Source organism: Myodes glareolus, chromosome 6 (genome assembly GCF_982192425.1).
Source record: "Myodes glareolus chromosome 6, mMyoGla1.1, whole genome shotgun sequence".
NCBI lineage: Eukaryota > Metazoa > Chordata > Mammalia > Rodentia > Cricetidae > Myodes > Myodes glareolus.
The window spans coordinates 21,505,363-21,520,414 of NC_142031.1; the positions used below are offsets into that span (position 1 = coordinate 21,505,363).

Genomic DNA, 15,052 nt, shown 5'->3' on the forward strand with positions numbered 1-15,052 from the left:
AGATTCCTAAGATGTCAAAGTCACAGTGCAGGGAGCAAACAGGTCTGCCTCCTTCCTGAGGAGGGCCGATAAAATAGATGATTGCCTCGGCACAAGGCAAATGGCAATAACCAGTGGGCATGAGACACTGCCCACAGGTGGGACCAGACATGGCTTAAGAACGGAAGGTCTACAGAGGGACCTGGGAAGAGCAGAGCCCCAGACGCACTCCCAAGTACCAGGTCAGCAGAGGAAGACAGGACCAAATGGTTGAGTTCTTTTTTTCTCTTTTTATTGGCAAAGTAAATATATTTTTATGAAGGACCAAAGAAAATATACATAATTGTAACATATATACACCGACTTTATAGAATTTTTTAATTTCAAATTTACACAAATGTCAACGTGTTATTAAAAGATATTTTATGTAGATGCGTACCTATGTACAGTTTATTTACATACATTCATAGGATGTGAAATAGACCTGTCAAAACAAACTAGTCCAATTGATACTAATATCTAGACCTGACGAGGAATGCAAATCTAAGTCAGACTGGGAGGCGCTAGCTAGTTGCTTGGCATCCACCAGGCCAGTTCTTGTCTCCTCCCACCACAACCCGGAGGATGCTAATGTCTGGAGGAGGGTGAGACAGGCTGGGTACCGATGGATATGGCTCCATTTGTCTTGCATTTAAGCACATGCATTACGGCCTAGAGCAAGGGTGGCCATTCTCCTGGACCCTCAAAGGCCTCTTGCATATGGTAGTCCTCATGCCATGGTACAGCCCTACACTTTTGACCTACTTCCTTTTTCCCAGCATGGCTCCTTCTGGGAACTATTTCGACACAACCGAAACTTCTTCCCCAGCAATAATGTTGGCTTTGGCCCAGGTAGAGAGCCCAATGGGAGAAGGGCAAGGACCCCCCCCCCCCAGCAATCCTTCCAGCTGGCAGGAAGGCACAAAGGCACAAGGGTGCAGGCCTGCCTGGGCCACCTGGGCCACCGGGGAACCAGCCCCGGGGACCTTGGGGACTCTAGGTCCTCCCCGGAAAGGCAGCCATGGCGGTTCTGGGTCACACCTCCTAAGATTCAGAAGGGGGCTGGTAACATTGTCACATCCTTCTGAAGGAGGCAATAAGTTATTGCATCTAAAAACAAAGCGTGGGGCTGGGGGAGGGTGGGGTGGCCACTGCACTCAGTTGATGGCACGGACGGCCCGACTGCTCCGTGGGAAACGATGCACCTTGATGTGTTTGGAGAGGTGGTCACTCCGCGCAAACTTCTTCTCACACACGGGACACTGGTACGGCTTCACACCCGAGTGAGATCGCCGGTGCCGTGATAACTCATCTGAGCGGGAAAACCTGTGGAACACGGCGGTCAGCCAGGCCAGCGTGGGCACTGCCACTGCAAGTGACCTCAAAGCCAGTGCCACAGCCTCCCCAGCACCAGGTGGAGGTGCAGGTGGGGGTAGGTACAGTGGGCTAGGCTAAGCCAGGCTAGAAAAAGTGATTAGACCACCTCTGTAGCTGCCCAATGAGATCCTGGCAAGCCCCAGTGCCCCTGAGACCTCCCAGAGGGCAAGAGTAAGGACAACGAGGCACAGGTTTTTTTCTCCTGGCCAGGGCCTGCTTCCCACGGCAGCTGGCTATTGCTCTGCATAGGGAAAGGTACCTAAGGCTGCTAGCCACCTGGGACTCTGAACTGGATCACTCCTATATTGTCAACAGCAGGTCAGCAGTATTTGGTCCCACATAGATACGCCTGAAGGGCCTGGGAAGACCTGGCAGAGCTGACAGACCCAACAAAGGAACCAGACTCCTCAGACCATGGGAGCGCCTGGCCGCTCTGCTTCTGCTGCAACAGGGCAGAAGGACCTGGCATTCTGCAGATCTGGACACGGGATCTTCTGAGATGCCTCCAAACATGCCTTCACAGTAGGTCTAAGCATTTAAATGGCTTCCTGGAACATGCCTCTCGGTCACTGCAAGTCTGAGAACAGAGATCCATGGAACAGGCAGGAACCAGAGCTAGGCCACAATGCCCAGGCTGTTTGGAATAACTCCAGAAACCTAAGACTCTCCATTTGGCTTTTTCTCTAGCAACAGGACCCCAGGGCCTCTCTACCCCACTATTCAGACTCTTTTTCTATCCTTGTGACAAGACACTTGCGCACTCTCCCCTCTCCTCTCTGCCCTTATCCACTCATTCCTCAGTCTAGCCCCAATGTCACTGCACACCATCTTATTATCTCTTTTGTGCGTGCTGGGGAAGCAAAGCTTGGACACACAAGAGCTCTGCCACCAAGCACCACCTCCAGTCCCAGACTAGTTTCAACATCTTGATTAGGCTCAGCTGTGCCTAGACAGTGTAAGCTCCAGGAAGGAGCGCACACTCCCTGTTCTCTGTGCCCAGGAGGTGCATTTAAATGTGTGTGTGTGTGTGTGTGTGTGTGTGTGTGTGTGTGTGTGTGCGTGTGCACGCACTCAGCAGGCACCCTGGGATGAGAAAAGATTGTCACACACTGATCACTGCACATACACACAGGAGTCCCAGGCCTGGCACCCCATTTCTAGATAGGTGCCACTAGGTGTGGCAGATGTGGCAACAGCAGAGACGTCACACTCAGTTGCTAGAGCTACGGTCACCTTAGCTCAGATTCTGCAGTAGACCACCCTGACCTCAGCCTGGGGAACAAGAATAATAGTGACATCGACAACAGGCAGGGCTCATGACACCAAGGGCCTCAAAATCCTGTGCTTCGAGCAGCGCAGGACCTGCTCAAGGCCGGCAGAGCCAGTGTGGAAGCTGCTGCCTTGCAGCCATGTCCCGGGGACCCGGCACAGGGACTTCCCTTAGAGGACCACCCAACTGGATGGAACGAAGCCTCTCCCCTGACCTGTCTGCTCCGGCCTCTCAGCTTTCTCTTCCTGGCCTGGTAGTGCTGTTACCTGGACTCTGTCATAGCCATGTGCCCTCAGCAGGCATTGGGCACAGAGCCTCACAAGGAAGAACAGGCTTGACAGTCCCCATTTCACTGGTCCTGAGCATCTGGGGTCTCCGTTTCCTCCCTCGCTTCCTGCATGCCTTCTAAGGGACAGGTTATAAGACACCCTGAGAGGGACGGGCAGCTGAGGGGCAGCCATGCCAGAGAACAAGGTGTCCCCATTCCAGAGCCTCCCCCTGCTGCCACAGCCTTTTGGTACCTGGCAGGAATGTCCTGGTAACTGAGTTGAAGATGACCCCTGACTTACTGGGTCACATTCTCTGCTAACAGTCAAAAGAGAAGCCGGAGGCAGCAACAGAGCAAGAGATACAAGATCTGAGTTGGGTAGGACACAGCCTTGGGATTGGTCTGGGCAGGTTGCCAGGTCCTGCTAAACCCTGGTATCCCTACCTTGGGACAGTAACAGTGATAGACTTATCTCAGGGGACCATTACAGACAATGGGGCTTCAGATGTGGCAACTGTTTGAGAATTGTGAGCTCTTATTGAACACAAGGAGTAGAGCACAGGACTTTCCCAGTACATGGCAAAGGCCTGGCACCTGGCGCCTGTGGGGCAGGTTCATAACTCTCGTCGTTGGGTCATAGGGCAGAAGACGCACAGGGGCCATCAGGAATGCCAGCATAAGAACTGTGTGAGACACAAGCTGCCATCTTCCAGAAAGTCACTGTCAGCAGTCAGATCTCAGAAGCTGCAGCCCCTAAGGCTGCACGTGCCGTGTGCAACCTGCAGATCGTATGTGGGGCATCTGCCAGCCACAAGGCCAGAGGACATGCCCCTGCATATGGGCAGCGGTGATGAAGGCTAAGAGAGCCGGCTTGAAACCAGACCACTAAGTCCGAATCCGGTCCCCACTTCCACCAACCCTCGGTGGCTTTGGACTCTACTGTCCCCCTCTGGGCCTCCTGTGTCCAGCATGGAAGCCGGTAGTACATGACACACTGCGGCTGACAGCTATTAATACTCACTTTAGCTATGGCCCAGCGAGATTCTTTCTGGAAGGAGCGGCTTGGCCACTCTGGAACAGGATGTTCCACTGCAGGGAACAAAGGAGGCCTGTGTCTGCAAGTGGGGAGAGGAAACTTCTAGGAAGGCGGCAAACAGCCACTTCCCAGATGGTTACACCAGAATAGGCAGGCTGGCTTGAGTCCCTCCTGCATGCAAAACCATGTCCTAACAGGGAGAGAGACAGGGAATCCTGGCCGCACAAAAGCAGAATGCAATGGGTTTTGGACTGGGGCAGGTGCCACCTCGGCTGTGGGGCAGTCCCCTGGGCTGTGGAGGAATGGGGGCAGTGGCAGGGGCTTGGGCAGATTTAGGAACTCAGGGCCCAGTGCCAGCACCAGAGCCGGATGGGAAGTATAGAACACGTTGGACCAGCCAGGCCCAGCTGCAGGTGGAGGAGGGGCCTCTCCCCTGGGAGGTGAGCAAGAGTGTGGAAAGGAAAGGAAGCAAAAGTGTGGAGAAGCACTCTGAGCCTAGGGTGGGTGAGGGAGCAAACAGCTGTTAAATTCCTGACTCTGCCACTTTTTTTTTCCTCTTTTTTTCCCTGAGACAGGGTTTCTCTGTGTGACCCTGGCTGTCCTGGAACTTACTCTGTAGACCAGGTTGGCCTTGAACTCAGAGATCATCCTGTCTCTGCCTCCTGAGCGCTGGGCAACTCTGCAGCTTAGAAGTTGTATGACCACAGAGAAAGTGCTTACCAGCTCTGTGGCTCTATTTCCTCCGTGAGGCATACCTCATAGGAACTGACATGAGTATGCTCAGATCAGTGCCTTGTCAGAGCAGTTACCACTGTGCCTGCTGCTCTCTCCTTTCCCACAGCTCAGTAGAAGAAGAACAGCCTAGGGGCTGAAGATGTGGCCCAGTTGGTAAAGTGCTTGCTGAGCAAACATGAGGACCCAAGATCAGATCCCTTCACACTTACATAAAAACTGGACACAGTAGGGTGTGCCTGTGCTATCAGTGCTGATAGGGTAGAGATCGGCTGGAGCTCACTGGCCAGCCAGCTTAGACAATCCATGAGCTCCAGGCTGTGAGAGACCCAGTCTCAAAAAATAATGTGGCGAACTACTAAGGAAGACACATGATAAGCACCTTGGGCCTTCATGTGCATGTGTACCTGACCTGAACACAGGAGTACACAGTACACACACACACACACACACACACACACACACACACACACACACACACCACAGCATATACTATGGCCACTGCCAAATCTGGCTGTACTGCTGGAGAATCAAGCGGGTGTGGCACCCATGGGGATGTACCCCAACCCCAAAACCACACATACTAGCTACATCCTTCTGACAGATGATCATTCTGTACCTTGATTTCCCTCTGTAGAATGTGGGTTACTGCATATGCTTGTAGAGTTGTTGTGAGGACTCAATAAGCTAATGTGTGTATTGGGGGTTCACAGCAAAGGCTGGGCCACCACAAGCATCCCGGGCCCGTGACGATGGTGAGGAAAACAGAGGGGAGGGTGGCGCGACTGATCTTGCTAGAGAAGGGATAAAGGCCAGAGAGCACACTGGGAAAGCAGGGGGCCACAGCAAGAAGACTGGACTGGAATTTAAACTCCAAAGTGTTCTGCATTTGAAGGCCACATCAACTTCAGGGAGTTATGAGCTCCTGCAGAAGGGCATACACAAGCGAAGGGGTTGGTGGGGACGCTCCAAAGCTTGTAATCATCCCTAAAGTGACATGCTACCACCACCATCAACATGGTCATCACAGTCCATCCTGCCTAAATCCAGAGAGTGTGAGGGATCCACCCTCCCACCTAACTGCAGCAAGGAATTGCTGCCCACTACAGTGCTTCTGAGTGGAAGACTGACCACATGCAGGGAGCTTGCAAACTTTCTAGGCACAACCCCTAGGCTTCTAATCCCAAGAATATCCTGGAAATCTCAGACACTCAAACTTCCAGCTCTTTCCTGAGGCAGATGCTGCACGGGGACCTTGACATGGACACCATGTTCCAAGTCTTGCTGAGTGGGCTCTGCCTGGGTAGTGAGGCCAGTCCAAGGCTCAGGATCAGAGCCAAGGCCCTTCCTTGGATCTCATGCTTCCTGGAGCAACACTGTGGTGGGCGATGACCTGCCTTCCAGCCCTCATCCTTGACCACGTCTAACAGCCTGTAACCCCGGCCTGGCCTCTTTCCTTCTGGAGATGTCACTCAAGCAGCAGCATCAGTCATAGTGAGCAAGCAGTCCTTCCTGGGGCAAGCAAGCCCATGGAGTGAGCACTGCTGGGCGAAGGCTATTCAGGGACCCGCCCATGAGCAGCCCCTGTGGGTGCAAACACCTGCCAGTGTCCCAGGCAGGACACCTCTGAGATTCCTCTCCATAGTCTGACTGTGGGAAAATGACCGTTAGCCTCATGAAAAGAGGGCACAGTGAGACCCCCACATTAGCTCTGAGCTCCAGAGAACAAAAAGAGATAGATAGGAGATTGCAAGTTGATAGCAACCCCAGTGGGGGGGTGGTCAGAGCCCCCTATCCAAACAGGGTCCATTGCTCCCTCTGTCCTCAGTCAACACCCCTGCCAGGTCTCTCTCTAGGCTCCTCTTGCCCTACAATTTGTCCACTCACTCACCACCCCACAGTCCTGCTCTGGGTCCACTCCTGAAAACACAGCTCAGAGAGGCGACAGCAGACCTAGGGAGTCCAGCATCTGAACAGGTACTAGAAGACAGTGACACCTCTCAGGAACCTCAGCGACGCAAAATACTAACTGAGAAAGTTCCTTTTCTGGTCAGTTTGGTGCTGGAAGGGAAATGCAGCCACTGCTACGCGCCATCCCCCATGCTCAATCTCAGCAGGCCAGCACCTGCCCTGAGGCTAGCACCACTAACTCAGAACCAAAGGCTGGCTCAGAACTCCCCCTCTGGGACTATTCCTGTGTGCCACCCTACATCAGGTACAAGATGTGCCCATACGCTGCAGACACTGATTCAGGAGGTCTAACTCTATCACGCCTGTGCATACAGATGAGCCTCACCTGACACACACACACATGACAGACAAGACGGGATGGTGCTGCTGCCACACATGCTATCCACCAAGGCCAGAGCATACTCCACCTGGCTGTAGCACCCTGAGCGGCACCCAGGGCCAAGGACAGGGCGACACCAGGACTCCATGGTCCCTGCCATCACATCTGGGCAGTCTGGATGAGGCTCCTTGCCCTGAAGGGCTGGACACCCTGTTTTGTGGAACGTCTAAAGGATCCTGCCACCTTTGGCTCCATATGATAGCCAATCTGTCCTTCCTTTTGGCTGTTCTCTATGGCTTCCCAAACACACCTCCAGGTCACCAGGGAAGAAACAAGGCAAAGGTCAGTCCAAACTTGTGAGCAATGCTCATCTCCTGGCTGGAGGGAAGTATAATTTTCTAGTTCGAGTCTCAGGGCTCACATGCCACTCACACAGTACTGTGGCATGGATGGTTCTTGACCAGACAGAGTCTCCATGTACCTGACCAGAAATGTCATCGGTGTGACGGGAGTACTTACCCCAAGGATGCTGAGAGGCCTGCACGGGTCTCTGGCCCATGGCCTGTATGCCACCGGACTCAAGCAGTTCCCTAGCTGAGCTTCCTTCTGCTTCAGCCCAGCCTGAGGGACCACAGATAGCATGAGCCCAAGCAAGACTTACCTGGTCTTTAAAGAAACCGGAGACCAGGTGGCTACCGGCTTCAGTCACCAAGAGGGACAAGGAAGTCTCCAGCAACTGTGCCAGCTCTGCACACCCCTTGCTCCTTTCCTAATCTACCTTATCTAATGGAGAAAGGGGCCTTGGGAACACACCCCAGTGAGCAGCGATGTGCCTCCTAGCTGGCTGCCCAGCCTGTCCATGCATACTGACCTCCAGCCGCAGCCCGGCCAGGTGCAGGCAAAGGGCTTCTCGCCTGTGTGCCGGCGCAGGTGGGCCTTGAGGTGGCTACTCTTGGTGTACATCTTGCTGCAGCCGGGGAAAGTGCATTTGTGCATTTTGAGAAGTTCTGCTGCTGGGTTCTTGGGGAACTTCTGACCCACAAGGAGGCCGGCAGGGCCGGGACCTAGGGATCCCGAACCAATAGGTTTGGCAGCGATGGGCACAGGCGCGATGCGCACAAACTTGGAGGGCAGGTTCAAGTTGGAGGATGGTACCACTTGAGGCAGGAGTGCAAAGGTCTGCCCCTGGATGTTAACCAGGAGCTGGGCGACCTTGACACTCTCTGGGGCCTGCCCTGGGGAGGCTGGCCCTGAACCTGCTTCCTGCTTCACAGCAACAGGCTGGATCTGCAGCAGCACGGGCATGGGGCCATCACGCGCAGGCCCCTCACCAGCACTTTGGGCACCACCCTCACCGGTGCCACCTGGTGGTGGGGTACAGCGCTCTCTCCCACCAGACTCTGGATGGAGGTGGTTCCGGTGTGACCCAGCGGAGAGCTGGCCGCAGGCTTCCAGGTCCCTGCTGCTGCTCTCTGGGGCCTCCTTGACCTCAGCCTCCATGTTCTCTTCCAAGAATTCTTCAATCTCCTCCAGGGTAGGCTGGAAGGGTCTGGAGACGTCTTCAGGGTCTCCTGACAGGAATTCGGGGAAGCAGAAATGCTCCCCTTTCACGGGCACAGAGGCTCTCCTCCATGAACCCCAGGTCACAGGGCCATTGCCATCTCCGACACCTCCACCGCCACCACCACTGCCCAGTGTGGCCTGAGACAGAAGGAAATCCAAGATGCTGTCCTGGGCCTCAGGGCCTGGAGCTGAGCCGTAGCAGGAACAGAAGGCTTGCGAGTCAGGGCTGGCACAAGAGCAGGGGCTGGAGACATCGCTGTCATCCTCAGAGATGGGAGAGGGCAACATGTGGTATGGACGCCGGCTGGCCAGCCTATCACCCAGGTACCCCACTGAGCATTTTGGTGACGAGAAAGTCTCGTCCACTGGAAGCAAGTGGTCCACCATGCTGGCTTGGCCGAGCCTGTGGTGGCTGCAGAGGGAACAAGGGAGGTCTGGTTAGAAGGACTGCATGCTCACTGGTGCCTCGCAGCCCCCACCCTCGGTTGCCTGCCCAAGGCCTCTTGTGGCCAAATGTCCAGACCCTGCTTCCATCCCAAGGGACAATGGGGCCGACGAGTGTGTTTTCAGAAATTGCATCACCCTGTTTGCAAAAGAGCCCTCTCCAGGCCCCGTTGCACAACCCAGGGCACTTCTGGTTTCAAACATTTTCCAGAATGATTCTGGAAAGGAATAAAACAAGGAATGCTCTTCTCTGTGAACAGCTGAGTCCAAGGGGGAAAGGAGGCCAGGAGGAGGAGGCCCTGCAAGTGGCAGGACCTAAACTCTGCCCTCTACCTGGAGCTAGAGAGGGGGTGAGAAGGAAGGTGGCCATTTGCACTCTGAGCCCAGGCTTCGGAGGCTTCTGAGCAAATAAAAGCACAGGCTGCTTGTTAGATGTTCACTTCAGATTTCAAAAATGAACTTCTGTGAATCCAAGCACAGTGTTCCCAGAATTGAATGGGACATGCGTGTGTCTGAGCTGCCTGTACTTTAGCCTGGTAGCTATAATGTGGAGGGGAAAAAAGGTTAGAGGCCATTAAGTGCCTGCCTGCCTTCACAGTGTTTCCCTACAAACTTCCAGCCGAGTTCCAGAACTACCTTTCTCCTCTACAACTAGGAGAGAAGACACACAGCTGAGCAAAGTGCTCCCTCCATGGCGCCTAACACTTTCCCGCCATGATGGACAAGGTCCAGCCCCTGGTGGCCATGAGGCTCCAGAAGGTCTGAGAGCCCAGTCCGTGGGTAACTTCCTGGGACCTCACAACCTTCAGGCAGGTTGAAGGGGTGACATTTGCCCTTGGCCGATGTGTGGGAGCAGAGCCTCCTGTCCTCCCCCTGCCCCACCTCTCCTGTCTGGGACACTCACCGACTTGGGGAAGCTCAGCAGATGCCCGTGTCCCCTCTTGGCAGCACACTCTGCCGTATCCCCAGCTCTCAGCACCACACAGGTACCCAAGAAGGGCTCAGAGAATGTGGACAGAAAGGAGAGGGAAAGCTGTGTCCTCCAAAGCCAAATTTCATGCTAGGTCTGGCGGCCAAGGAGAGTCAACAGTATCTGGCTGGGATGGGGCCACCTCTCTGGACCTTTGTCCCCGCCCAGTGACCACGGCTGGCTGTGTGATTATCAAGACTGGAGACGGGGAATGCGCAGAACTGTTGAGTCCATAGTCTCTGCACCCACATCCTGTCCATCATCTCCACAGGTCCACTCCACAGCCTGGCACCTGGCACTGCCCAGCAGCCAAGAGGCCAGAGTCATTTTGCTCCCCTGGGTCTCAATTTCCCCAACTTTTCTATGCCTCAGTGCTCTCTAAGTTTCTCTCTTGCTCCAGGGAATAGAAGCAAGATCTGAGCCTGAGGGTAATCCTGCCAGGAGGCCATCTGGGTTTAAACACTCAGCTGAGGATCTAAAAGCGGGAGTGTGCTTCAAAATACACGCTCTTCACTAAGGCAGGTGCTGAGCAGGAATCAAGTGCCAGACAACGCGAAGGGCAAAGGTGCGGGGCGCACACCTTGTCTGCAGCTATCAGCTGTGTGACCTCAGGCAAATGGCACAACTTCTCTGTGCACACATCTGGGTGCGGCCAGTGTGACCCGGCTCTGAGGCCGCATGTACACCCAAAGAGCTCATGTATACCGGAACACTTATTAAGATTTGGACCGTCAGGCAAACGCAGGGCCCATGGTATCCCAGGACCTGGAACAGAGCCACCTAAGATCTCCTGCAATGACATGATCACAGCTGGACACCCCACAACACCGGGCGATGACACTGTTTTCAAATGTGATGGTGGTCTCCAGTCTCCATTGTTAAAAGGATAGAAACCAGTCTGCTGTAAGTACAAACAGCGGTGCTGGTGGGCAGAGCGGCTCATACTCGGAATCTCAGCACTCAGGAGACAGCCAGGAGATCATGAGTTCAAGGGCAGCTGTGTGAGATCCTACTGAGACATGGAAGCCGGGCAGGAACAAGGTAGCGAAAGCAGGTACAAAAGGATGACCGCAAAGTGGAACTGCACAGAAGAATCTCCCTCCTGCCATAAAAATGTTTCCGATTCCTCCAGGGCCCAGGGCACCAAGCACCCTGCCCACACACGCTGCCCCTCCAGCTGCTTCAGGTCTGGCTCATCTGCACTAATAGAGCCTTGGCCATGGCACCAATAACTCATCTGTGGAAGTCCTGACTCTCTCCAAGCGTTCCAGGTGGGAGCTCATTATGTAGATATTTCAACTCAGAAGTCACTTTCCCTTGGACAAATCACCCGGGATTATATCCTTCACAGCAGGCACCACTGTGAGACCTGTCTATGCTCTGCTTCCCCACCAGAATACAAGCAGTTCTGACTCTTCCATACAGGCCAAGATCTAGAGTCAGGAAACAGTCCTTGACTGAATCCAGGAGTGGAAAGGCCCCAGTCAGTCAACAGGATCTTAAAACAGAACTGAGCAAGCAACCCCGGGACACTGAGGCATTGAAGACCCAGGGCTGAAAGTCTGAGTGTCAGCGCTCAAACCGGTCCCTGAAAAACAGCAGCACGTGGCGCAGCCAGAGGCGCAGGGGGAGGGGGCACCCGGTTCTGGGCACGGTCCCTGGCCGGCCGCTGGACTCCGCCCCCTCTCCTAGCCGGCCAGGCCTGCTGTTTATCCTCCCGGGGACACAGCGGCTGTAGGAACAACATGTAATTGATAACAAGCCGAGAGTCGGCCAAGGGCTAGCCATTGGGTCAGCGTGCAAATCACGGGGGTGGCGAATGGGGGCCGCTCTTCAAAATAAGAGTCTCCTTCTTGAGCAGTCTCTAAGGCCCCCAAAGTTACTGTCATTCTCGCACCTGTAGGGCGGTGAGGGCTCCCCACGGTCGGGGGGCGGGGGAAGCATCTGAAGGACTCAATCAAACATCTGGGATTTCACCTTTGCATACCGTAAGAGAAAACAGCCCTTGTACCCTGCTGGCGAGAGGGTTTCCAAGAAGGGTGGCCTGCCCTGCTCCGCGGCTGCTACCCTCAGCCATCTCATCGGTAATGTTTGGTCAAAGAGGCCTGGGGACTCTGCCTGGGGAATGGAGCAGAAGCGCAGGAACGCTGCGGGTGCGCGCAAATGGGTGTGAGTTTGTGTCGTGTGACTGCGTGTGCGGGGCGCAGTGCAGCCGTGCGGGTGTCCGCCAGGTGCCCGCGCGTGGGTGTCCACCCGTGGGTGTGAAGTACGCGGGGAAGGAGGTGGGCCAGATTCCTGCGCACGGCTTCGGAGAGTACCTTACCCTCTGCTCGGTGCCCCCCTCCGCGTCCCCTCTTAGGCCACCGCAGCTATGACCGACAGTAACCTCTCCGCCCCTCGGTCGCCAGGCCCCGCCGGGCGCCGCCATATGGGAGCGCAGATCCAGGAGTGCCACGGACGCGCGTGGGCTCCGCGGGCAGGAGCTGCGCACACGGGGTTAGCCCTCCGTGGGCCCCGTGCTCTCACATTGGGGGTTCCCCCATTCCCCGGACCCCGGCACGCAGCTCGAACAGCGCGCGCCACGGGACGGCCCGCGATCCCCCGGACGGACCCACGCGGCCGCGGTACCCCGCGCGTCTCCCACCTGGACTCGGCGTTGCCTGGCGCGGCCTCGCGCGTGCGGCCCGGCTCCGTATGCGGCCGCGCGTCCAGCGCTCCTGGCCGCAGCCCGCGCTCCCTGCGGCCGAGCTGGGCGCTCGCCGCTCGCCGCTCTCCGCGCTCTCCGGCCGCTCACGTGACGCCGCGGGCGCCGCGAAGGCTCGCAGGAGGCTCGGCCTCGGGCGCGCGCCCCATTGGCTAAGGCCGCGCGTCACGCGCCCCGCCCCGCCCCGGCCGCGCCCTCCGGCAGCCCACGCGCTCCCGGGCCTCTGCGTGGATTCTCACTTGGTCCTCCGGTGCGCACGGGAGTCGGGCCTAAGGACCTACGGAAAGCCCACACAAACCTGAAGTGCAGGCCACGTGGGGCCTCCTGAGCGGAATCGTCCCGCAGCCCCCTCTGCATCTCGATCAAGGCCGGATCTAGTAGGGACCGTGTCTAAAGGAACCATTTGTAAAAATATATCTGCTCTTTTCTCCAGCGGTCACGGTTACCCACGGGAATTCGCGCTCGTTGCGCTGCCCTAGGCCACTGCGACTGACTGTCCGCAGAGGCTTGTGACAGTGCAGGCGCCTCCCCCAAAGACTGCAGGGTGCTCCCGATCTGCAGAGGGAGTTCCAGACTTCAGTCCCAAGCCATCATGGGCCGCTCTTGCACCGACTTAATGAGGAAAGTGAAGCCCTAGAAAACACGTGAGCAGAGAGAGCTGGATACCCTGCTGTGCCCATTAACCTACACTATACCTGGTTCCTCAGCCAGCATGAAGAAACCCGCTGAGAGAGAGCACGGGCCTTCCTAGCCACACATAGAGGACCAGGCAAAGTCAGGTGTGTCTGCCTAGGGGGTTTCTTACAAACACCTAGGACATTTGGACAGACATTCTTCGTGGCATTTCTTACCTGGTACTGATAGGTGGCCAACCGTTCACCCTGTTCTCCCAGCGGTCCGTGCTGGAGACAGAATTTGTAGCGTCAGCGGGTCTGGACCCCCTTAATTAAGGATCTGGGGGCCCTCCAGGTCAGTGCGAACGACCCACCAGTTAAACTGAGTCTTAGCCAGAGCACTCGAGGCAGCCTGTGCTCATCACAAGCCGCTGGTCATCAACTTTCTGATCTTAGACAAGGTACCCCCTAAGGCTGGGGCATTCCGCAGCCAGGGCTAGCTAGCAAAGCAGGTGGCATTGGCTAGTCTGTAAAGTTGACTGATCCCAGCTCGTCCGCTCCGGGCAGGGTCAGGCTGGGCCCGCGCACTTCTAGCACTACCTACGCTGGGCTCAGCCTTCCTCTCACTCTGTCCAATGTCTCGCACCCCCTAGGGAGAAGTGCAGCCAAAGGTCAAAGGCTCAACAGCAAAGGTGTAGCTGAGCAGCCTTGGCCCACGGGGAAGATGCCCCAGCTGTCCAGAAACCCATGACCAGCTTAGGGCATTCTGCCTAACCCTGAGTCAGATTAGGCCCGCTTGCTTCAGAACCTTCTGGAAGCTCACTCACAGATAGTATATATAACCCAAGCTTTCTCAGTCTCTCTTGGGTCCCTTTCATTCCCCTGACCCCGTCTTCTTGCTCATGTTACTCCAGCCACATGGTCACCAACTTACCAGGCACACCTTCAGGACCTTTGCATATGCCGTTCCCTCTGCCTGGGTATGCTCTGACCCCAACACTCAACGTGGCTCTCTCCTCCAGGGTTTATAAGTGATACCTTCGAGGTGAGCCTGCATTTGCACTACCTCTTCCTTCCCCTCTTTTCCCATCCAGTTTAACAGTTCTGGATACTTATCTTCTAATTTATTAAAAAGTTTCATTTTATTCTGTGTGCTCTTGTTTCCTGCAAAGAATATAAGCTGCACAGATGAGATTTCTAGATATTCAGAAGCAGTTTGCAAGGCCAACACCATATAGAAGCCTGTAATTTTAGGACGCGGGAGCAAAGGCAGGATCCCGCGAGCAAGCTGGCTGCTGGACTGGTTGGAATTGGTGAGCTCCAGGTTCGGTCAGAGACCCTGCCTCAATGAACAAAGTGAGGAGGAGTAGAGAAAGACACCAGATGTCAGCTTCAGGCCTCTACATGCACACATAGATATGCGATGTGTGCCCGCCCCCAACATGCATACTCACACCACACACACACACACAAAAGAAATTAAACAGGGCTCCAGGAATTTACCCTAAACAGGGGACAGTTGGTCCTTGGGGAAATCAGAACAATTTTCTTGTAAGAGACCAAAACAAACAAACATGTAAACAAAAAACCTCAAGCAGAACCTTCCAGAGTGTGCCTTCATGTCTGCTGTGCTCCCTACCTTCTTCCTTCCCCAGCAGGGCCTGGCAATTCATTCCTTCTCCCGCAGCAGTCAAGTCCCATGCCAGCTTTAGCTCCCACAGCCTAGATACCTCTCCACGGGCATCACAGTGCATGGCCTGGATCGG

The 15,052-nt window shown here is 55.4% G+C and overlaps 1 protein-coding gene across 3 annotated transcripts; it reads right to left on the bottom strand.

The window, feature by feature from the left end:
* Positions 1–249: 249 nt before the first annotated feature.
* On the bottom strand, positions 250–13,819 carry Klf15 (KLF transcription factor 15). Of its 3 annotated transcripts, none has more exons than XM_048416424.3 (3): positions 13,524–13,819; positions 7,863–8,966; positions 250–1,344 (listed from the first exon to the last, which is right to left on the bottom strand). In XM_048416424.3, the coding sequence occupies exons 2-3, from the start codon at positions 8,939–8,941 to the stop codon at positions 1,176–1,178; spliced, it is 1,248 nt and encodes a 415-aa protein (XP_048272381.2). In that variant the 5' UTR covers positions 8,942–8,966; positions 13,524–13,819; the 3' UTR covers positions 250–1,175. The 3 variants fall into 3 exon arrangements, with proteins under 3 accessions (XP_048272381.2, XP_085546711.1, XP_048272380.2); XM_085690585.2 differs by lacking the exon at positions 13,524–13,819 and adding an exon at positions 12,613–12,767; XM_048416423.3 differs by lacking the exon at positions 13,524–13,819 and adding an exon at positions 9,903–10,350.
* Positions 13,820–15,052: the final 1,233 nt, after the last annotated feature.